General features: G+C 27.8%; 1 protein-coding gene across 3 annotated transcripts; it reads left to right on the top strand.

Annotated features, from left to right (window-relative positions):
• Window positions 1-3,541: 3,541 nt before the first annotated feature.
• LOC130671179 (SPARC-related modular calcium-binding protein 2) lies at window positions 3,542-26,478 on the top strand. Of its 3 annotated transcripts, none has more exons than XM_057474909.1 (9): window positions 3,542-4,141; window positions 13,885-14,044; window positions 14,162-14,581; window positions 15,847-16,071; window positions 20,280-20,327; window positions 21,646-21,723; window positions 23,057-23,287; window positions 23,368-23,706; window positions 25,996-26,478. In XM_057474909.1, exons 1-9 carry the CDS (start codon window positions 4,037-4,039, stop codon window positions 26,079-26,081), a joined length of 1,692 nt encoding a protein of 563 aa, XP_057330892.1. In that variant the 5' UTR covers window positions 3,542-4,036; the 3' UTR covers window positions 26,082-26,478. The 3 variants fall into 3 exon arrangements, with proteins under 3 accessions (XP_057330892.1, XP_057330891.1, XP_057330893.1); XM_057474908.1 differs by having other exon boundaries at window positions 3,543-4,141; window positions 20,277-20,327; XM_057474910.1 differs by lacking the exon at window positions 20,280-20,327 and having other exon boundaries at window positions 3,543-4,141; window positions 25,996-26,477.
• The last annotated feature ends 80 nt before the right edge of the window (window positions 26,479-26,558 follow it).

Genomic DNA, 26,558 nt, shown 5'->3' with positions numbered 1-26,558 from the left:
ATATATATATAACGTATTTTTTGTTATTTACATCTACCTTTCTTTATTTCTTTAGCTTATTTTCGTTAAACTTAAGCATGAAAGAGATGAGATAGAATGAGTAGATGAGATGCCGACTGAGTATCTAACACTCTGCGGGATCTCCCGAACGTGGATAGCCCGTGGATCGTGTTAAAAGCTACATTCCAATGCCTGTAACCAGTTCTGAATCGTTTTTGAGAGCCTCCCACTCTCACCACACCAAATGATTTACAATTATACGTATTGTAAATCCTTTTTTATATATTAATATACATATACATTAGACCGATTCAGAAAAATCGACTATTTTATTTTTTTCAAGGACACGCAAAAGTTTCAGTAGGATGAAAGAAGTTGCCTGTTAAAATTTGAGCCCTTAACATTAATATCAAGTATTCCTGATTGCGATTTTCTATTAACTATTTAAATAACATGGGAAAAAATTAATTCTAAGTTTGGAATTTTGTACCTCGGTAACGGCGTATTGTACAAAAACAAGTGTGTAATTGTGTAGGGAATTTAATGCTCTACAAAAAAGGTCTCTTATGATTTTTTGATAAATTCTGTTCAAAAGTTATTGGAGCTTGAAGTCAAATTTATAGTAAATTTCGAGATCTTCTTACTTTTCCAGCGAAACTATCAGAATTATCACAAAATGTCATGGAATCTTTTTTGTAGACAATTTTATTTCCTACAAACTACTTCTGATAAAGTTTGTAAAAATTCTTCATTGTTTTGTAGTTATTTTAGTTTTTATTTCAAGATCTTGAAATCTATCAAAACTTTTTTTTTTAAAAGCTTGACATTAAAATGAAAATAACTAGAAAAGAACGCGGAATTTTAAAAAATTTTATCAGATAAAATTTATAGGGAATAAAATTTTCTACAAAAAAGATCCTATGACATTTTGTGATAACTCTGATAGTTCCGCTGGAAAAGAAAGAAGATCTCCAAATTTACGAAAAATTTGACTTCAAGCTCCAATAACTTTTGAACAGATGAATTTATCAAAAAATCATAAGAGATCTTTTTTGTAAAGCGTTAAATTCCCTACAAAACCACAGCCTAGTTTTTGTACAGTACGTCGTTACCGAGATAAAATTCCAAACTTAAAATTAATTTTTTCCCATGTTATTTAAATAGTAAATAAAACATCGCAATCAGGGAGTACTTTATATTAATATTAAGGGTTAAAATTTTAACAGGCGACTTCTTTTATCCTACTGAAACTTTTGCGTCCTTGAAAAAAATAAAATAGTCGATTTTTTTGAATCGCTCTAGTATACATCTGTGTCTCTATCTCTATATAGTACATCCTTTTACTTATCATATGTTGCACTTTCAATATAATATTTAAAAATATTTATATCGTTATTACATATTAGTCATACTGATAATTATTAATGACACAATAACAATAAACGGCAGACAAGTTCGACTGTACGACGTTTATCTTTGACTTGTAGTACACAATATTTTATTTTCTTTATATCTCGCTCTTCAATATAGTAAACGTATACATATGTAATGATGTATTAATTGTCCAGCTATAAAATTTCCAGAGTACCCAAAAGTATCTGATATTTCATTGATTTATATTTGGTAGTTAACAATTTATTTACTGAGAAATCGTTATCGTTTAGAGAAGGGAGTGCCTTGACAACCTTCAGAGTCTGGATAAAAAATAAATAAAAATAATAATAAGAGAAGAGAAGAGAACCGAAAATCTTTAGACTCTTTTTATCTTTCTCTTACAGTATCGACTTTCAAATCGTCACACTCCATCCATCTGAAAACTTTCGTCTCAACGATTTTAACTTATAGTCTACTCACATAACACATCAGGTCGTCGCCGAACAGTCTCGGCAAGATGTTATTGTTACTTTTTTTTTTCTTTTTATTTTTTTCTATACGTAATTCTCAGACCCAGGATTTCCCTATTCGTCTACTGTGATCCTGCACACCATTATGCTGTAAACATAAACTTTTTATAATATACCTTTTATATACCTTGGCCTTTAGTAAATAATATAATTCCAGGTAAATTTCTGCGCGTTGCCATGTCCAAAAGCCCAGTTAATTATTTTTATTTATTATTTTTTTTTACTATCGCTAACACAATTCTTTTATATAAATAACTGGTAGTTGCACTAAAGTTACAGCGAAGAGGATTAAAAAGTTTTTTAGTGTAAAGAAAACAAATTTTTCAAAAATTATATTTTGGAGTAAATTTGAATCGATGATTTTTATAAAATAAAATAAATAAAACCAAGTTATTAATAAAATTTCTTAAAAGTATTTTTTTAAATGGGACCTCTAGTGTACCGCCTAAAAAAAAGATGATTTTTGGGAATTTTTTTAAAGAAAACTGCTGCATGGAATGTTTTAATGTTTTAAGGACATATTTGTGGATATATAATGAATACAAGATTAAATTTTTGGACCAAAAAATTCAAAATTCACCGATTTATTCACAATCTCCCGCTCCAAAAAAAAGTCCCCCCACTGCAGTGATAACGACCTTCGCAGTACCGGAAATAAAAAAAAACCAAAAAGTTTATTAAACTAAAAGATATTTTCTGTACCATGACCCTCGGGCGACGAAAAAAATTGAAATTTAACAAAATGGCAGTTTTTAAAAAAAATTCAAATTTCGCGCGAAAATTTGATGATTTTTGGCCTGGCAAAATTACATTATTGATTCGATCGGAAAACTGGAGGTTCATGGTCTGTAGAAACATATAAAAGAAGCTGCAATTCGAATCAAATCGATCGGATGATTTGTCTTCGAGTTATAACTGCAGTAATTTTGAAAAATGTAATTTCGAGAACCGACAAGCGGCTGCTCTTCAGATGGTAACTCAAAAAAACTATTCGAGATACGCACTAGAAATTTTACTATGTTATTTTTTAAGCTATAAACTATCGAAATATGAAAATAAAATTGCTTTTTTCAAAATTTCACACTAGTGGTCACCCTTAATAAAGATAAAATTAATTTTTCTCCAAAATTTCATTTCGGAGAAAAATTTGAATCGATGTAATTATAAAAAAATTTACATTATGAATAAAGTTTCTAAGTATTTTTTTTTTAATGAAAAAAAATTTTTATTTTGGAGTAAATTCTAATTAATAACGGATATAAAATAAGTAACCATGGATTTCGATTCACTCCAAAAAAAATTTTCAAAATATTTCAATGTTTTTTTTTCATTAAAAAAAAAAATACTGTTAGGAATTTTTGGTGGCAATTCAAATTCATTTAAAATAAATTATTTTGAGATAAAGTATTACATACATATATGTATATATAGTAAAAGTAATATAATGTAAGTAACGTAGAATAATAAATAAAAAAAAAAAGTAAAAAAAATTAAAGAGTATTGGTACAGACATTAAATTGAGAGAGTGTATATAAAACGTTGGGTGTCTACCTCCTCTTCTCCCATCCCGGCGGCTGACTTATTTTCTTTGATATCGCACACGCTCCTCTCCATCTTCATTTCTCCACTCTGTTGGACAGTAAACCCTGTCAAGACCAACTGAGCAGAGTAGAGCTCTCAGACAGAAGGCTTCAATAGCAAGTAGCAAGTGCCAGTTGCTCAGCAGCATTTGCCTCGATTGGATCAAATCTACACATATTCAAAATTTAAATATTGCGGCAATAGGTCATCGTCTAAATAATTATTTAAGTTTTTAAATTTAAAAAGTTTGAATATTTAAATTTTTAAATTTGTTAAATTTATCATAAAAAATAATAATGCAATGAAAATATTGTAGAGGGAGTTTTTCTCCCTGTGATAATGAAAATTTCAAAAGGATTTAATTCAAAGGATTACACGCGTAATAATGATCGTTAAAAAATCACACGATCGTCAGTGTCAAAGAGTTAAAAATATATTTCAGTGAACATGATTGTGATAAGTTTATATATATTTTTTGTTATTAAAAATATATAGTGCGTAATATTTAAAAAAAATATTTTAATAATTTATTAAATTTAAAAAAAAAATTTATGAACTCCAAAGGGAACTCGTTAATTTCAAAAATGATTTTATTTCTTGTGGTTTTATCACTTGCTTTCAAAGATTGTCAAGTAGTAGGAAATACAACAGCGAAGGTAATTAATTTAATTTAATTTATTTATATTTTATTTTATCATTTAGAAAAATAATGATTGTAGTTATTACTAAATTATTTTAGAGCAGTAAATAATTATTTATCAATAAGTTTGAATTATGATGGATTTATGAACTGATTTACTGCTAATAAAATGATGAGTGGTCAATAAATTGTTAACTGCGAAAATTATATTATAAGAAATTTAAATTATCTATTAAAAATTTTTGCTTCTCTTTCTATTTATATTTAAATATAACAATGGCATTAAGTTAATGTTTGAGTTTAAACTTTAACATGGACTTTTATAAACTATTGTTGTTAAATTTTATTATTCTTTTGAGACGTGGAATTATTGTACTAAAAATATATTAAATAAATGAATACTATTTTTATCTTGTTCATAAGGTTTAAAATTTTTTATTTTCATAAATCTTTAAATATGAATCAGTTCAAGAATTAATAATTTATAAATTTCTATAATTAGTATTTGAAATTTTGCTCTTAACATTTGAAAAAAAATTATAATCTTTAGTTTTATCAAGTGGAAAAATTTGAATTTCTTCATTTGTTTACAAAAACAAAATCTGAAAATCGCCTGACCCTGAGCTCGAAAACATTATTACTTGTAAATGTTCGAGCTCAAAAATTTGTTAGGCCGGTAAAACATACCTCCACGGAAAAAAAAAATAATTTTTGTCCGACGATATCTTTGGAACGAATCAACCGATTTGAAAATTTTTGGTGGCAATCGAAAGGACTCACCAAGGCTCAAAACTGATTACATTTTGAAACGAATCGGACAAGTGGTTTATAAGTTATATGCAAAAAACCTAAAAAAAAAAAATTTCAATTTGTATTTATCGTATAACTTGTAAACTACTTGATTGATCGACTCCAAAATCTGATCAATTTTAAGTCTTGGTGAGCCCTTTCGATTGCCACCAAGAACAGTCAAATCGGTTGATTCGTTTCAAAAATATCGTCGGACAACAAAAGTTACACACACACACACACATACACACGGACGTCCATCCGGAAATAGTCAGAATAGCTTCCTATGACCTCAAAACGTCGACATCTGATGAAAACTTAATTTTGAAAATCAGTCCGAAACCAATAACTTCCCTTTTTTGGAAAACTTGCAATTTTCATAGCGGGAAGTTAAAAATAATATTATTTATGATAAAAATAATTGGAGCCATGATTTTTACCTACAGTTTAAAAAATTTAGTATATGTTTTTTTTTTATGATACAAAGTTAGGCGACGTAAAAAAAAATATTTAAAAAAGTTGCACGATAGTTTATTGTTATTTTCTACATGTGCATATTTTTATTTTTTTTTTTTTCTGTAATTGATTAGTTGAAAAAAATCCAAAAATTTTTAACTATCTACTGACTTCAGGATCATTTTTTTTTCTCCTATAATCTCAACTATTTTTTTGGTATTTTTGTAGAATCGCGGTCACTTGTATATTTGATTGCTCAGCGGATTGATGATACTTTTGCTTAATTAGGTCTTGTCCCAGACAGCATTCAAGTCAGAAAGACTGCTTTACGACGTATTTTTGAAGGAGTCTTCAAGAAGTCTTATAATGACTTCTTAAAGGTGTCATTTTTAAGAACTCTTATTAAGAATTCTTGAAGACTCCATAAATAAGACGTCAGTTTTGTGACGTCTTAATGTATTCTTTTTTTAACTTTTCTGAAGTCAAAATGAAGTCAAAATTAGGAACTCGTTAAGACGTCATGGTAAGTTCATTCTGAAGTCTTATTTGCGGAGTCAGAAAAAAGAACTCTTTGAGAACTCTTTTAAAGACGTCTTACTGAGTTCGCTAGGTGGCGCATTCGACATCTTGAGAACTTCTTAAAGACTTCTTTAACATGTTTTTAAGACGTCCAAATCATAAATAGGAACTCATTCAGAACTCAGCAAGACGTCATTTTGCTATCTGGGCGTGTAAACATCGATAATTTATAAGTTAATAAATAATAAAATTTTTACATTCCATGCTACCGTATACTCTATTTGACATAATTTTCTTATTTTTCTATGTATTGCCTCTTAAATCAACCACCAAAACTTGTGCCATAGGCAGTAGTTTCGTCTTGTGTATACGTTAACGAATGGTCCAATGCGTTTTGGTCCCCGGACAAAATATCCTTGGACGAAATGTATTTTGACAAGCTTTTACAGTATTTTTTTTCGTCCTCTTGAACAAAATTTTTTGTATAAATTTTGAAAAACAACAAAAACTGACGATTTTTTTTTGACACTGTCTAATATATATATATATAACAATGTGCTATTTAACTCTATAAAATAATTTTGAAAATTATTATGTAAATTATATATAGAATTTACTTATTTTTTCATAAATTTATTAATATATTTTAATATCACAGCATTTAAATTTATTGTTTGATAAATAAACTTTTTATTATTATTTGTGGCTTCCGTTTTTATAAATCTTAATCAGTATTATGTAAAAAAAAAAAAATAAATAAGTAGAATAATGAGTGATATAATAATATAACTTTTTATTAATATAAATAAAAATCTGTTATCGTTAACTTTTTTTAAAAAACTAAAGTATTTAATAATCAGGCTCTAGGAATTCTAAAAATAAAGTAGATAATTTTTCAACTTGAGATCTTTTGGTTAAAATTTTTTTTATTTTCATCTATTTTTTACAAGTTGATAATTTTTATCGTATGCTCTTGACCATTTGACACAGTTTACATGCTCAAATCAGCCCTTTTTATACTATTTTAAATTTATTTCCATTGATCTTATACTTTGTACGATAAATGATACGCTTACATTCTTAAGATCCAACGTAAATTTACGCTTTTTCAACCTTTTTTCAACGATTTTTTTTAAATTTTTGAAAACAGGTTGAATAGGTGTTGACTATTCTGAACTTCAAAACGTGAGACAATGACGAATTTTTCTTTAACGATTTCGGAATTTCTCAAATTACAAAGAATAAAAAATTGATACACCGCGCAGTGTTAAAATGAAATGATACCGGTGTAGGCGGCGTAATTTGGCGGTGTTAAAATACCGGCGTTAAATCGGTGTAGAAAAAAAATTCCACGTATAGAAATTAGAAAAAAAATGTATTACATAAAAAAAATATAAAAATTTAATGAAAATTATCTGGAGGAAATTTCAATTTTGTTATGTACTTATTTAAATAATTATTTATGTTATACGTAATTTATGTAAAAATTACACAATTTTACGGCCACCATTTCAATCACCAATAATTTAATTAATTAATGAAACCACTAATTAATTGTAGTGATCGAGTAAGTAAAAATATTCACAAAGTTAAATATTCTCAACACCGAAAAATATTTTAACACCAGGAAATTTTTTTAACACCGGTAAAGAATATTTACACCGGTGGTGTTATTTTAACACTGCTTTCGGTGTTGAAATTTAACACCGAACATTTTAACACCTACACCGCTTGGACTTACCCCGTTTTTTTACAGTGTATAGATTAACGTTTTTATTAAACTCTATTTTAAACTTTTTTTTGACTCTCCATTAAAAGTGATAAATTGTATCATTTTTTTTCAGTGCAAACTACGGTCAGAAAAAGCTAATTTTGAACTATTTCAGAACTTTTTTTATAATATAAGTTAATCATTGATTTTTTCCTTGAGTTTTCAGAAGCTTAAAAAACGTTAAAAAAGAATTTGTCGTTGTGTCACGTTTTGAAGTTTAAAACAGTAAACGCTTTGTCAACAATTTTTTTTTTTTTACGGGATTACTTTTTTCTTTTATTTTTTTATTATTTAACTTGACATAACTTTCTATTCCTAGGTTATTAAGCCTCATTGAAAGATTACTTTTCTTATTACAATCGATCAATTACAAAGATGAGATATATCATCGTTCGAACTTAAATGCTACTCATCTAAAGCTGTAATTGAGATGAGAATAAGTTGAGTTCAGTTAGACGAATAAGGGCATGTGGTATTTATTTAATACTATTGTGTACATTCTTCAGAATAATGTATCACTTGAATTTTATTATTACAGATTAAACAATATCAATATTAATTTATATATATATACACATTTCTTAAATTTATCACGATGTGTACATATATACTACTAAATATTAATCTGATAAATAGATACTAAAAATAATTAATTCGAATAATCGATAATTCATAATTATTAATTAATTGCTTATTTAAAATAAAATTATTTTTTTAAAATTTTCAAAACCCGAAAAAATGTTCAGACATGATCATGCCTATTCATGTATGATCAGGCCTGAAATTAAACATGGTCATGTCTGTTCATGTATGATCAGGCTTGAAATTAATCATGATCATGCCTGTTCATGTATGATCAGGCTTGAAATTAATCATGATCATGTCTGTTCATGCCTGTCCATGTCTGAAGTGTTAAATATGTTCAGGCCTGCTCATATCTGATCATGCCTGTTCATGACTGATGTCATATATGATCATGCCTGTTCATGTCTGAAGCGTGAAATACGTTCAGGGCTGATAACTCATGCCTGTTCATGTATGATCAGGCCTGAAATTAGACATGATCATGTCTGTTCATGTATGATCAGGCTTGAAATTAATCATGATCATGTCTGTTCATGCCTGTCCATGTCTGAAGTGTTAAATATGTTCAGGCCTGCTCATATCTGATCATGCCTGTTCATGACTGATGTCATATATGATCATGCCTGTTCATGTCTGAAGCGTGAAATACGTTCAGGGCTGATAACTCATGCCTGTTCATGTATGATCAGGCCTGAAATTAGACATGATCATGTCTGTTCATGTATGATCAGGCTTGAAATTAATCATGATCATGTCTGTTCATGCCTGTCCATGTCTGAAGTGTTAAATATTTTCAGGCCTGCTCATATCTGATCATGCCTGTTCATGACTGATGTCATATATGATCATGCCTGTTCATGTCTGAAGCGTGAAATACGTTCAGGGCTGATAACTCATGCCTGTTCATGTATGATCAGGCCTGAAATTAGACATGATCATGTCTGTTCATGTATGATCAAGCTTGAAATTAATCATGATCATGTCTGTTCATGCCTGTCCATGTCTGAAGTGTTAAATATGGTTCAGGCCTGCTCATATTTGATCATGCCTGTTCATGTCTGATCAGGTCTGAACATTTTTTCCCGGGTGGATATGCAAAAGTATTTTTTTTATCAATGCAAATTTATTTTTTATTTCTTTATATGTATAAAGTATTAATTTATTAATAATCAAGTTAAATATATCAATAATTAATTAATTAATTATCATAATGAATATCTATATGACATGTGTTATAAAGACAAATTGAGTGCTGAAAAACTATTATTTATATCGAATCTTAACGAGTAATGTTTTCAAAATTCATTAAATTTTTTTAAATTATGTAATTAAATTTAATTTCTTAATTACTAAAATTAATGAAAGAAAAATTTATGTATTTGTTTTTTTTTAATCTTCTACTTAATATATATATATTTCAATTAAGGAATTTTATTAATATGACAAATGTCAGATGAGATAATTTGTTATCATGTCAATTACGATCGCATGCAGTTTCCAATTATTATGAATAATAAAAATTTTTCTCTCCCTCTTAAATAAAAAATACATAAAAAAAAATTATAACATTAAAATATCTATAGTTAATATCAATAATATCTCATACTAAAATATGCGCGAGTTACTGATTAAAAAAGTAAATAAAAATTTTTTTTCAATTTTCAAAGAATAATTAAATTTTTTTTGTCTTGTAAATATAAGAAAAAAATGTATGTAATTTTGATGAATAACTTTTCATATCCAAGTTAGATAAATATACAAGATATTAATCTGTATAATTAGCATAAAATCAGAAATTAACGTGCATAATGATGATTTGATATAAATTATCATATATTTATCGCGCATAACATCAATTATTATATCGTAACATTTAATCGCGTACATCGTGTATCGAGTTTCAAGTGTATATATAAAGTTATGTTTTAACATTACGAGGAAGTGACATAAAGCGGTCACTATAAGTGTTTTAATTATCGATTTAACAGATCAATTCTTGCAGGCGCCACAGAATCACGGACGGCAAAATAAAAATATATGGAGTAGTATGTAGTAGTTAATAACCGGATGTCCTTGCGTTAATAATATTTATAGATTTCATATACATATATGTGGAAATAGCAGATCATATATCACTGGCAATTAATAGACGAATAATATTTTAATTATGTATTAAAATCTATCAATTTATACAAATTATTTAACCTGTTATCAATTTTTATGTGCGGAGATAGAGAGAGAGTGACAATAAAATGATAATTTTTCTTCAAAATAATGTAGGGAAAAAATTACCGGAAATGGTTGATTGGGTCATCGTTGTTTGTTTGAATATATATTTATAATAATAATATATATTTTAAGTTACTATTGGTCTAATATATGTATATTTTTTTATGACCAACTATTTTTTGAAGAACAAATTTATGAAATAGATAAATGATAAAAATATATAATTAATTGATATAAACTACGAAGTGAGAGAAAAGAGGGAAATAAGTAGAGCGATCATAAAGAAGAGTGACGTTTGTGATAACAAATCGATCCACAAAATCAAAAGGAATTACTTTACTTGTACATAGTCATTATCACTTGCCAAGTGCAAATGATCGATGGCAATGATTAACTCGGCGCCAGTAATATAACGAGCTATATATAAACACATGTTAAGAAATATATATGACAAGAAAAAGCAAGACAACTATTATATTATTCATTTAATATATGAATGAAAAAAATATCTAAGTAAAAGATATTTATATACTTGTACACGTTCTACATTAGTCACTTAACAATATATATATAGATATATATTAGGGTATACCAAAAAAACCGACAATGTTTTTTTTTAAATGTTGATAAAATTCTGTCAGAGGATGTCAAAATAGAGATCCTGTCAAAATTTGAGCTTTTAATAATGACATTTAGAGGTCGCGAATCAAAATTTTCTGTTTTCCATAAATAACATGGGAAAATTTTTTTTAAACTTTGGAATTATATACCTTGTCGTGAAACTCACGTAAAGGAAAAGTCAATACATATTCTTATAGGAAATTGAACGCGCTTCAAAAAAAGTCTCCTATAGTTTTGCGATAAATTAAGTCTTTCAAAAGCTATTGATGGTTAAAGTTGAACTTACAGCAAATTTTCAGATTTTTTTACTTTTATGGCACAATTATTATTCTTTAAAAAAAAAAATAGGTATTTATTTTCGAAAATATTCAATTTGGGGTACATGATAAACAAAAAATGACGGTTGATTTTTAATCCGTGATAATTAATGCAGTTTCTATGTGTATTCTTTATCATTATTAAATAAAAAAAATCATTTCATTAATGAAGTACTTATATATATATACACTATAAAAATTTTGGACTCGGTGCAGTGTAAATGACGGTGTAAAAATTTTAGTATGAAAATTACACCAAATATCGTGTTAAATTTAGGCGGTAGTTAAAAATATTGAATGATCGTTTATTGCTCATTATTCAAAATTATAATGAGTAAGACTGAATGGTGTAAAAAAAGTAGATGACACCGTGTTAAAATTACACGGATGGATAATTTACACCGGAAATTTTTTACGCCGTTATTTCACTAGTATTCTAATAGTGACTATAGTTTCTATACACAGTTGAAAATTTTGTGTTCTTGTGTATAAAATTTAAATGGTTAAATATTTTGTGTCAATTATTTGACACCATCAAGTGTAAATTTAACTAAAGTTCAATGTGTTATCTGATCTTAACAAGTTTTAAACCTGTATTATTGTTTGACACAAATATAATGTGCTAAGTTAACACAAAAATTGAGTGGACCGTTTGGAACATGTGATTTGTGTTAAACTTAACACAAATTTTTCAAATGTGTAGTAATGTCTGCAGTAGTATCACTAGTAGTATCTATAGATACTATACGGAAAAAAATAGAGGAAAAATTACAGTTTAAGATATCGGCCAAGTCCCTCTCCTTTGAAACTGTAAAAATTATATCATTTCTGAGGTGTAACAATTATTTAGCAATTATTACAGTTTCATATAAGACTTTTTTCATCCCTTAATAGTATTTCATTCATGATAAAGTTTCATTCAACTAAAAATACATTAAAAACTCTAAAATTTGGTATCTGTACTTGTCATTACTTTATTACAAGAAATAGTTTCAATTTTACAGCGCAAACTATAATTCTTGAAGTATTTAATATTTGTTTTGTAATACTTTAAAAAATTAAAAAAAGACTAGTATAATTTTCGCTAAAGCGAAGTTTTTCGGAAAATAGCTTGAATTGGAAAACACGATCTATCTTGATGGGTTGATAAGTGTCAGCACGTGGCCTCTGACGCATATTGCTGCGTTCCAGTTCTTCAGCATATGACTGAGCTGAGTTGTTGCTGATTCACTGCATAAGACATTTATTGACCAGCTCTGATGATGTTAGTGACGAATGACTAAAATTGAAAGAAATTATTAATAAATTTCTTAACTTTTTTTAAACCGACCAGAATTCATAAGATATTTTATTTTTTTTAAGATTTTTAATTGTAAGCTAATTTTGAGTCAAAAGTCGTAATTAAATAAAAAAATGATTTATTTTTACATTGATTAACAAAAAATATCAATAACAATTCATTTTTATCTGCTCTGTAAAAAAATTTGGGAGTGATCGTCCTAATCTACGCGGCCAAAAATTTAACACCGTGCGTCGTGTAACTTTAACACCAGCAGTGTTAAAAATTTTCACACCACGCGGACTGAATTTCTTACAGCGCGTCCCGACCATGATTAATAATTTAAAATTTAAAAAAAGTACATCTGAAAATTTCACTTTTCACTATAAATTGTACTTACGAATTTTCTTGCCACCTGATAGATAATTGTCTTTATTTAAGGGGGGAAAGGGGTCTGAGATACAAAAAAAAAGAATATTTTTGTGATTTTTTTTTTCAGAGTACCTTCTTTATTAAAATTCTTAAAATTTGTGACATGATTAAGAATCATTTCAAGAATATTCTGCTAAATTTTTATTAAAAAATATTGAAAAATAAGCCAGTGGTAGTGGGGAGAGCCGAGTCACCTCAAAAAAAAGGCTCCATGCCGTAGGCAGGATAACTCATGACTGCTGCATCTGAAATCAAAAAACCAAAAAGATTTTTTTAGAACATAAATTTATCTTGGATTTGAACGAAGGAATAAACAAAATATTCATTTTTGAATTTTTGGTAAAAGTGCAATCAAAAAACTCTGATTTTTGCTAAAAATTGTTCCTTTTGTTTAATTAAAAAATAAGTAGTTATTGAAAAAAAAAATCCTTCGTTCAAATCTAAGATATACTTATGTACTAAAAAAATCTTTTTGGTTTTTTTATTACAGATGAAGCAGTCATGAGTTATCCTGCCTACATGGAGACTTTTTTTTGAGGTGACTCGTCTTTCCCCACTACCACTGGTTTATTTTTTAATATTTTTTTATGAAAATTTAGCAGAATATTCTTGAAATGATGTCACAAATTTTCCGAAGTTTAATAAAGAAAATACTCTGAAAAGAAAATCACAAAATATCCTCTTTTTTTTTGTATCTCAGACCCCGTTTCCCCCTTAAAGAGCTCTAGTAATTAAAATTTTAAAAATTGAATGCATTTCAGGAAGAATGTCGAAAGAGAATAGCAGAATGTTCGATGTTTGGTGGGTCAAATACACCAGTTTGCGGCAGTGATGGTGTAACTTATCCATCTCAATGTCAAGTTATTTCCCGGCAGTGTGAAGGCGAGTCAATTTTAATAAAACATAAGGGCCCTTGTCCAGGTAATTTACTAAAATAGTTTTATAATTCATACAAAAAATTAATTATAATATTTATGAATGTAATTAAAATATTAGGTAAGATATTTACCGAAAATTGAAAGAAAAAAAAAATTCCAGAAACACCGGCATGCTTCTCAGCGAGAGTAACAGCTCGACCAACAGACCGACCAGTTTGTCGCCCGGATGGTACTTATGCACCAGTTCAGTGTCACAAGGAAACTGGATATTGTTGGTGTGTTACTCCTCAGGGTCGACCACTTTTGGATACCTCTGTTAAAAATCAAAAACCCAAATGTTCCGAAAGAAGGATGCCTTCAACACTAGATTATTTGGTTACTTCCAGTAGATCTCCTGAAGAAATCGAAGATGAAATGGTGACAAGTGAACAGAGAAGACATTCACCGAAACGTAAACAGAAGAGACAATTTAATAACAGGCATAGAAATAATTGTGATCGATCGGAAAAAGCAAAATTCAATAGTAATCTTATTGAAAATTTTAAAATTGAGTATCGTCGTTCCAATAATTCTAATAATGGTAAATATTTTTGTTTATTTATTATTTTTTAATAGGGTATTTTATTTCTGAATTAAAGTGTAGAGATAATGTTTTTTTTTAATCTTTCGAGCCATGATAAGTTGCAAAATATGCCAAGGACAATTTACAAGTTTCAAGGAACAGGTCCTTTATCACTGAGTAGTCTTTTCTTAGAGGTTTGCATGTTACTAGTTATTGAAAGCAAACTGATAAAAAAAAAGATTTAAAAAAAAAATAAAAAAAATTGTCGGGCATCAGTAAAAAGTAAAGGAGATAATTAAAAGGATTTAAAAAAAGTTAATTCTTAAAGAGGAGTAATTGCCGGTTGTCACGGCGATGTAATTAAAGTGATTATTGTCGGTTTGATATGCATCTGATTACTGGTTTCTCATTAAAGTCAACATATTTACTACATTTTATATAATTTTATAATGGAAAATACAAATTTTTTACCCGGGTCAAAAAATTTGATCTGCTTTAAATAAAATAAAAATTTCAAGTTATTTCTATTCAATTTTATTTTTGGTTTATATTTAATTGATTTGTGAAATTTAATCGATTTTTACTCGTACTGTTCCATATTTGAAATATTTTCAGACTTGCTTTCAATAATTTTTAGTCTGGTTTTCGTCGCCTCTAGATCAAAATCAGACTTTTTTCTTATGATCTATTGTCTTCTTTTGATTTTATTCAGACCGAAATCAGACTTTGGCTGCCTATTATTTTTATTAGTCTATTTTTTATCGTCTTTAGATAAAAAACGGGTTAAAATTCTAATAAAAATTGGAAGACAAACCGATTAGTTCAAATTAGGGACAAGATTTTTGCCTTATTTTTGAAATGAGTAGTCAAAATTTTTGATATTACGGCGAAAATATTGGTCTTATCAAAAAAGTTTTTGAACAAAAGTTGTAGGAAATTTAATTTTCTAAAAAAAATGTTTCTTATGATTTTTTTATATGATCAATATTTTCACCGTAATTCAAAAATTAAGATTCATAATGAATGATTCAAAATTTGATTAATTATGAAAATCTTAATTTTGAAATTACGGCTTTCTTATTAGTCTCGTAGAAAAATTCGGTAAACTTAAAATTTTAAAAGTGTAATTTAAAAAAAAAATAATTAATTTTAATGAAATGATTTTTTAAAAAATTATTTTCAACAGTGAGCATGAACAAAAATTACTGCAAAATGATTCGGTCTAGATATAAATAAATGTGAGTTTAAAATAAAAAATAAATAACTTGGTAATTGATTTTCAGGTGATAAAAATGTCGAGCGTATACTTACGTGGAAGTTTATGAGTTTGGATAAAGATGGAGATGGTCATCTGGACCGTGCTGAGTATAAAGAATTGAGGAAACTTGCTAAGAAAGCAATAAGACCTAAGAAATGTGCGCGAACTTTTGCTAAAAATTGTGATCTCAATCATGATCTCAAGTTGTCTAGACAAGAATGGAGTACTTGCTTAGCTAACGACTTTACACGTAAGTCTGATGCCATATATTATATACAAACATATATATTATTATTTTTACTACATATTATAAGATGTTTTCTAACACAATTTATTTAATTTAATATTGGAGTGGTACTTGGGTCTATTCATCTTATACTTCATATCTCAATTCATTTTTTAAGTTTCATCAATAAGAAAATTTTTTAGTGCTAAAAGTAAAAAGTATAAACGTGAAATACTTTTTATAAATTTTCTCTTTAAACAAATAATGATTAAAAAAAAAATTATACGGAAAATATTATCAGAGATGACAGAAGAACATACTGTTACAGTTTGAGCTCTTAATATTAATATTAACAACCGCGTCATCGCAATTTTCGATTTCCTATTTAAATAACATGGGAAAAATTTTTTTTTAAGTTTGAAATTTCGTCACTTATTAGCGAATCGGTGAATTCGAAAAATCAATAGACATTTTTATTGGAAATTAAACGCACTACAAAAAAGGTCACTTATTATTTTTCGATAAATTTAATTTTTAAAAAGTTAGTTGTTAGTTGTTTAAAAAGTTATAAGACCTTTATTGTAGATTATTTCATTTCCTACAAATTTTTCTGAATTCCTGTAAGCTCTTTAGTTATTTGCATTTAAATTTCAAATTGTTCCGAGAAGTCGTATTCTGGCCGATTTTAATTATTTACTTTTAATCGTAAATAACTAAAGAACTTTCAAAAATTTTGGAAACTTGATGAGAGATAATTTGTAGGAAATAAAATGATCTACAAAAAAGGTCACACAATATTTTGCGATAAATCTGACAGTTTCGCCAGAAAAGTAAAATAATACTAAAATTTACTATGAATTGAACTTTGATCTCGAATAACTTTTTAAATATTAAATTTATCGAAAAATAATAAGAGACCTTTTTTGTAGAGCGTTCAATTTCCAACAAAAATGTTTATTGATTTTTCCGATACGCTGATTCGCTGATGAGTGATAAAATTCCAAACTTTAAAAAAATTTCCCATGTTATTTAAATAGAAATCGAAAATTGCGATGACGCGGTTGTTAATGTTAATAGTAACCCGCATAAAAATATTATATATGATAAATATATATGGAAAAATATATAATCAATATGGGACCATATAAGTGGCCAAAAACGATATATATTTTCTTATAAATAATATAGTAAGTTTTAATATAATTACTTATATACGTAAGTTTATAAGTTAATACATGTATTATGTATATTTATAATCATACATGTAAACTTATAAGTTAGCACATATATGTATTACATATATTGATAATTATATATGTAAATTTGTAAGCTAGCACACATATATATTTTGAACACAATGTTTGAATCTTATAACAGAGAGAGGAAGACAGAAAAGAATAGATTTTATTTATTCTTACATATATGAGGAGACTTATATGGTTCTATATATCGAAAAATATACAAAAATTTATAAAGTTACATACACGGTATATATCGTGCCCTATAATGATGAATTATATATGTATTCTTATTTGTTTCCATATATAAATATCATTTACTTTTGAATATATTAAAATTATAAGTTTTCAAATATATAAATAATATATGGAAGTTATACGGAAATATATGAAATCATATAAGAGTAAACATATATAGAAATATAATAAAATTGGCCAAAATCTATATATAGTTCTATATAAGATTTCATGTGGTGTCACATATATATTTATATCTGTAACATATATTTTTTATTATATGTTTACCATATATGATATTTTCATGCGAGAACAGCTCAAACTTTAAAAGTATTTTTTTTTCGTCTCGAATAATATTTTCCGTGTAATTTAAAAAAAAACAGTCGATTTTTTTGAATCAGTCTAATATATATACATATAAGTTGGAAAGTAATGCAAGAGTAAATGTATAAATAAACTAAAAAAAGTAACAACAATTGATATAATGAGTCAGGGAAACGGATAAAAGCAGGATGTTGTTGACAGACAGTTTGAACTCCGGTCACACTTGTAAATCCAACCGGAAGTTTGTGCCCACACGCAGTCACATAGCAAAGAAATTAAGGCAATTGAGGATAAAGAAGTTAACCGTGGTGGTAGCTGAGAAAAGTTTATGTATGATTGCCCGGATTAGTTATGCCATTCGTAAATCTTCCCTTCCCACGTCCGGAACATTATTATCATGTCTGCAGTAATATTTTAATACCACATATTTTATTTAGCTTCCTGATAATAATCATGTTGATGATGATAATTGTGATGAGTACACTGTTAAAAATTTTCATTTAAATTAAAAGCAAATTACTTTAAGTTGTAAGCAAACTACAGTGTCATAAATATATATTATAAATATCATTATAGATTAACTTATTTATGGGTTTCATTTTTAGATGACTTTTAATTTCCAAGTCATAAATGTCATAAAATTTAAAATCTCAATGGATTTTATTTTATTTCATTTCTATAATTATTTTTTTTTACTGTCTATGATTCAAATAATTTTTATCTTAAAGTTGATAGTTATTTGAAAATCCTGAATTTTAATTGAAAATTTTTTTTTTTATGTATTATCAGTTTCTAAATTCGATAAATTTCAAAACAAGACTAATAAACTCACAATTATCAAAAACTTATTAAGGTTTGAAAAAAAAAGTTAGTATTGTATTTTTTAAATTTAAATTAAAATGAATATCTAGATGAATCACATGAAAGTTTTTAAATTACCTGGGTACATTGATATTCATTTAAAATTAATAATCTTAGTTAAATTTTCATGATAATTATCCTGAGAATAGAAAAAATTTTTAACGGTAGTATTCATTCTCACCATTTAAAAACATGTTTAAATAAAACCTATCAAAAAAATCCATATGGGAATCCGGCCTAGATTCTTATGGGGGTTCCCATATGGCGTTTTCGGATGGATTCCCATATGGTCTCCTATAAGAATATTAAACGGTTCTTCTATTAATATACGCGTATCAATAGATGATAGACATAGAAATCCCGATACTTGAATTCTATAGAAATTACTTATATACACGGAGAGAAATTTGTGGCAACAATATATTATGGGAATGGTTCCCATAACGCATGGTAACCGGTTTTTTTGAAATGTCGATTATGGGACCGGCACCCATATATATTATAGTAATCATTACTATAATATTATAGTAATCGTTACCATAATATTATGGTAACCATGTCCATATATATGGTAACTATTACCATATATATGGTAACTATTGCCATATATGTGGCAACTATTGCCATATATATGGTAACCATGTCCATATATGTGGTAATCGTGCCCATATATATGGTAAGCATTGCCATGTATATGGTAACCACGACATATATATATAGTAACCACTACCATAATATTATAGTAACCATTACCATATGTATGGTAAACATTGCCATAATAATATGGTAATAATTCCCATACATTATGGGAATTATTACTATAATATATGGGCATAATTACCGTAATATATAGGGTTTATTCCCATGTGCACTTAGGAACCGTTACAATATGGTTATAGTATTGGTTCCCATTTGCTTATGGGAACTATTCCTATGAGTATGGTAATCATTACCATAATTCTTTCACATGCGATATGGGAACTGTTACCATAATTATGGGAATTGTTCCCATACTTTTGGAAACTTTTCCCAGAAAGTATGGGCCTATATTTCATAATTCCAAGCAATCCTTACCATAACGGTATGGTATGATATTTCATAAACGTACTAGGAACGGTTAACATAAATTTCTCTCTACGTAGAAATACAGATTCCTATATGAATTTTCCACAAAGAAATCCATACATGGAAATTCCTGTCAAGTTTCTATACGGGCATTCAGATACTAACAGTTTCCTATGTAGGTTTCCCATATGAGAATCCAGATACCCATAAATCCATACACTCTTATATTAATTCCTATGTATTCTTACGTAAATCTACACTTTTCTATATGGATTCCTATGGGTTCCCCTGCAATCCCACATGAATTTTGATAGGGAAGTTTTAAGGTAAAGTAAATTAACTTACGAAAAAAAAAAAAAAAAAAAAAAAAAAAAAAAATCACAGACGGATTGAATTATTAATTACTCTGATGCCTCAGCTCGACATTTATAATAACTCGCTAATTAACGTATACATAGATTTATTATCATTTAGTACTTTTGTTCTTGTCACTCAATGGCGCAGAAGGACGGCGTGAGGTCTCTGAAGCCCTGAAGACTCGGGCCTTGGACCAAGGTGAGTCCTTTTGCCATGACGCATTCGATCCCCCAACAGTTATTATTGTCCACCATCTCTATACTTTACATTTATTTTGCTTGATAGTTTTATCCCACTTCAAGTTCTATAATTCATATTTTTCTTCATATATATAGATCTTCATATGTTAGGCTTCAAGCATTTTTTTTTTTATTGGGGCACTTATAGGATTGTTTATCCTCAAGAAAGCATGTTAATGATTATGGATATGTAATAATTGGCTATTAATGTTTTCTGTCAATAAATACTTCTCACAGTAAACAATATTGTGTTAAAATCAATATAATCCCTGGCGGATCCGAATCACGGTAAAATACCACAAATTACTGTAAAATATCGTAATTTACCGCAAACTTCGGTATTTTAAGGTTAAATACCGAAATTGTGCGGTAAGTGGCGGCATTTTACGGCAAATTACGGTAATTTGCCGTATATTACGGAAAATGTGCGGTTAATTCACCGTAAATTTGTGGCAATCCTGCGGGATTTTACGGCAAAAGTGCGGTATTTTACCACAAATTTGCCATAACATTGCGGTATTTCACCGTAAAATACCGTAATTTTTCCAAATACCGCAAATTACAATAAAAATGCCACAAATTTCAGTAAATGACTGCAATTGGCCGCATCAGACCGTAAATTGCCGTATTCTGTTAAAATTGCCGAAAATGGCCGTAAAATGCAGCAAATTTGCAGTAAGATACGATATTTTGCCGTAAAATACGGCAATTTACCGTACTACGGATCCGCTAGGGATATGTGTGTTATGAACGGGTCACACAATATTTGTGTTATTTTTTAACACAGATTATTTGTGCTGGATTTGAACACTAAATGTGTGCTAAAATTTAAACCAAATTTTGGGTAATACCAGAAGTAAATTCAACACTTTTTAAATATCAGTGACGACACAAAAAAAATTTAACTTTTACATTTTAGTTTTGTATAATAGATATTCAGTAAATATAATTTAGGAGATGGGGGCAAAACGGGGTACTTGAGGAAATATTAAATTGTCGAGGACACAAATACGCTAATGATATTCAAAGTAAATAGAAAAAATTTAAGTTAACAGTGAAATGTGTTGATTTAACACAAAATATTTAACACAGACACACAATATTTTTTACTGTGCGCTATTGTTAATATCAATTTATAATAGCATGAATTTTTTTCGTTTTCTGGTAATGGATTTTTAAATTATAGTTTTGTAATGAGTAATGACTAATATTATTTTATCAAGAAAATTCTTTATTTTTTATTTTTAAATAAATATTTTTGATTTTTTTAACAATAGTTTTGAAGGAAAATCCGTCACCAGTTCATACCAGGCCGACGTTTAATGACGACTCTACTACAAAGGAAGAAAGTGATGGTAAGAAATATTAATGACAATTATATTTAAACAAATTGTTGTATTACTCACTTATAGTTATGAAATTAAAACTTTTATTTTTTGAAACCTTATAAATTTAATATTTACTTGTATATTTTTAACTAAACGTCAATACGAAAAAATAAAAATAAGAAAACGTGAAATTTACTTTAAAATTTAATTTACAGTAAAAATATAAATTTTACAACAAAATGTTTCAGGCAAAAATTATAGGAAATTTAATTTCCTACAAAAAAGGTCCTTAGACTTATCAACGTATCCTTAATTGTTTTAAAGTTATAGAGAAAATAAATAATCAACTAATTTAGAAATAAGATATTTGAATTAATATTCTTACTTTGAGTTGCAATTGTGTTTAAATAAATAAATATACGTAAAAATATAATCAGACCATTTTTATAGAGAATTTAATTATCTACGTAATGATTCCTTTACATTTATGTCATATCTGTACTAGTTTAGCTGGAATTTTAATTTTTTTACGATAACTTTTGCATGGTGGCCACATTTCTGGAAAACCTGAAAAACCTGGAAATGTCAGGAATTATAAAGCTGGAAAAATTTTTACTTTCTTTTTTTTTTTGACTGAAAAAATCCGATAAATTTTTTTTCTGTCAAAACTGTTCAAAAAGTAGCGCGGAACGAATGCGATTTTAATACCATTTTGAAAAAAAATTAGTAAAAATTGATTCCAATAGCGAAAAAATAAAGCAGTCGGAATTAAAAAGGCTGTTAGAAAAAAAAAGTCTTAGTAGAAACCAATCGTCAGGATCTTCAAGTTATTAACATGCATATTGACAAGTTAAAAAACCAAAAACATTTAAAGTATACATAAGTATTGAACTAATAAGTTCCACTATATTCATTATTCGCGTACTTGATTAATATTTTATTAATATTCTATAAAACGTTCTTAACTATGAAATTTATTCTAGTGAAAATGAAAAACTTATTTATATTTTATTATAGAGTAAGTTATATAAAATCATAGATTTAAAATAAAAAATAAAAAATTATTCATTTAATAAATAAAAAAAAACTATGAACATTGACAAATAATGAAATAAAGTTTCATTTAACGACAACGATTGATTATTTATTGAACTGACTTATACCATTTTATTTTAAATTAAATAACTATTTCCAATGATTTAATATCACTACATATGGTCAGGAAATTTGTTAATTATTTGACTGGAATACCTGGAAAAGTCAGGGAATTTCAGTTTCAAAAATCTGTGATCACCATTTTTTAAATGTAAATTCGGCGGACAGAAGTCCTACTGGATTTTAAAAATAAATGATTTTTCAGCTATCGACTGTATCACGGACAGAAAATCAGCATTAGAAGATTCAAAGCACAGCACTCAGTCATTTTACGTACCAGAATGTACTCCAGACGGAAGATATCTCAAAGTTCAATGCTACTCCAGTTACTGTTTCTGCGTGGATCAGGATACTGGGAAACCGATACCTGGAACTTCATCAAAGGAGCCCACGCCGAATTGTCATCCAGCACCTCTACCAAATAGACCAATGAAAGGTAATTTTGAATATATATATTTAAAATATACTTGAAAATTCTTTGTACAAAAAACTTCATTATTTATTAATTAAATGCAGGCTGTCCAGATGAAAAAAAAGAAATATTTCTCCGAGATTTAATAGATCTTATGGATAAAAAAATGAAAGCATCTACTGCAGACTCGGTTGAAGCAACAGATAAATGGCCGGCGTCTAAAGAAGAGAGAATAGCAACTTGGCATTTTGTGATGCTTGATAAAAATAAAAATAAAGTACTTGAAAGAAAAGAATGGAAAAGTTTCCGTACAATGGTTGCCAGTAATCGGCATTTACGAAGATGCGGAAAAAAATTACCTAGATATTGTGACATAAATAATGATCGGAGGATCAGTATGACCGAATGGCTCAGTTGCTTGCATGCCCAACAACCAAATCCAGGTAATTTTTACTTTATTTTAATATTCACGGTCTGTAAAAAGTCGAGAGTATAAATTCGCTACATCACTCGGAAGTCCGGAGTTGAAAAAAAATCACTCCGCGGATTTTTTATTAGCGGAGTGTGAGTTCGAAGTGATGTAGATTTTATTTAAATTCGCGCTCACTCCGAAAACTTTTTACAATGTAAACTAGACTGATTCAAAAAAATTTCCCATTTTTTATTTTTAAAGGACACACTTTCAAAACTTTTAATAGGGTACAAAAAACGCGTGTTATAATACAAATTTTAAGCTCTTTTGATCTGTTGTTTTAAAAACAATCGCGCTACGAGCAGACAACACTAGATTAATTCTTGAACTTGGAAAATTTTAGTTCTAAAAATTTGCAAGGACAAAACTAGACTAAATCATGGGCTTGTAATATTTTTATTTATGGACAATATTTATAAAAAATATTTTAAGTTCCAGAATTAATTATGTTTTCTTTACCATTTACTTGGTGTCTTTTGTTTAAAAATGTCGGCAGTTAATGATAGTTTGACAACTTTATTTTTTAGTTGTCTTGACTGAATATTTATAATATTAAATAAAAGTAATAAAATTACTCTTAAAATGCCAAGAAATTTTTCTTATTTACTGGATAAAATCGATAAAAATTTTGACATTAGAAACCATCAAAATTCTTGTGACATCTTATTACGAAAGCGCACTTGCATGTTTCAAATATCAAGAAAATTAAAACAAATTTATAAATCTAGATTATTATTATTATTTATATTTGTAAAAAGTCCTGTTTTTGATCTACAAGTGATTAAAAGTAGACTAAAAATTATAGTAAAAAAAGTTTGTTTTTGTTCTAAAAATAAATGAACACAGACTATACGCAGACAGCATTCAAGTCGAAATAACTTCTTCACGACGTCTTTTTGAAGGCGTCCTCAAGAAGTCTTATAATGACTTCTTAAAGATGTCATTTTTAAAAACTCTTAATTAAGAGTTCTTGAAGACTCCATAAATAAGACGTCAGTTTTGCGACGTCTAAATCTATTCTTTTTTTAACTTCTTTATGAAGCCAAAATTAGGAGCTCCTTAAGACGTCATAGTAAATTCATACTGAAGTCTTATTTGCGAAGTCAGAAAAAAGAACTCTTTTTAAAAACGTCTTACTGAGTTCGCTAGGTAGCTCATTCGACATCTTGAGAGCTTCTTACCCAGATAGCAAAATGACGTCTTGATGAGTTCTGAATGAGTTCCTATTTATGATTTGGACGTCTAATCAACGTCTTATCAAGTTCTCAAAATGTCGAATGAGCCACCTAGCGAACTCAGTAAGACGTCTTTAAAAAGAGTTCTCAAAGAGTTCTTTTTTCTGACTTTGCAAATAAGACTTCAGTATGAATTTACCATGACGTCTTAAGGAGCTACTCATTTTCACTTCATAAAGAAGTTAAAAAAAAGAATACATTTAGACGTCGCAAAACTGACGTCTTATTTATGGAGTCTTCAAGAACTCTTAATTAAAAGTTCTTAAAAATGACACCTTTAAGAAGTCATTGTAAGACTTCTTGAGGACGCCTTCGAAAAGACCAAGTAGAGCAGTCATTCCAACTTGAATGCTGTCTGGGTAGAAGAAATTAATATTTCGAAACAATGAATAAGAAATTTACTACTTCTAAGTACGAAGATAGGTGGAGATGGGTGAACATGGGTGAGGATAATCATAGATTTTCCTATCCATTTCCATGATTATTTCTCTTGTAAATTTCAAATTCGACTCCGTCGTCCATCTTACGGCATTAAATAAATTAATATTTCGAAACAATGAATAAGAAATTCTTCCCAGTCTAAAGACTTCTTTAAGATGTTGATAAGACGTCCAAATCATAAATAGGAACTCATTCAGAACTCATCAAGACGTCATTTTGCTATCTGGGTAATAATCATAACAAAAAAGTCTGTTTTTAATTTAAATGCAATTAAAAACAGATTAAATGTAATGCGAAAATTAGTCTGATACTTGCCTGGATAGGGAATAGTACAGACGAAAACCGATTAAATAAATACGATTTAAAAACTTAAATTAAAAAAAAAATATTTGAATTCATCATTTATTTTGAAATAGATCTAATTTTTCGACCCGGGAATTTCAAAAGGCGTCTTTCTACCCTACTGAAACTTTTAAAAGTGTGTCCTTGAAAAATACAAAATAGTCGATTTTTAAAACCAGTCTAATATAGACATTTAAAAAATACATGTAATTAATTATTAATGAATATTTATATTTTTTCAGTTGAAAGTTCGACAAATACTTCAACTTTAAAGCCCCGGAGACTAGGTCCGAATCCACTTGATCAATTTCTTAATGCGGATGATTAAGTGTCATGTGATACGAATTTTTAATAATTTTTATTGATCTTATGTTAAAAAATAAACTAGTGATTTTAAGGATTACATTATATATAAATATATGATTTTATAAATTAATAAAACTTTTTTATATTAATTTTAATTACTTATATTTTTTTACTTCAACATTTTTAATTTTTTAAATTTTTTGACCTACAATTAAATATTTTAAATGTTTTATTATTTTATAAAATCACTATTTTTCTCTCTCTAAATATATATATATATATATATATATATATAAATATATATAAGTTAACATAAAGTGAAGCGATGAGTATTAAAACAGGAATTATATGTTGCTGCGTGCATGAAATGGTGCTAAAAAAAGCGCGGGCTTCTAGAGTAAAATTTAAATTGTACTAAAAAAAAATAATTAAATTTAATTGTTAAAATTAATTGTCTTTATTGTTATTTACATTAATCCTATTAATATTAATATTCAAT

This window comes from Microplitis mediator, chromosome 7 (assembly GCF_029852145.1).
Source record: "Microplitis mediator isolate UGA2020A chromosome 7, iyMicMedi2.1, whole genome shotgun sequence".
NCBI classification, from domain to species: domain Eukaryota; kingdom Metazoa; phylum Arthropoda; class Insecta; order Hymenoptera; family Braconidae; genus Microplitis; species Microplitis mediator.
The sequence above is the reverse complement of the archived record's forward strand: the minus strand, read 5'-3'. Positions and strand labels throughout refer to the sequence as shown.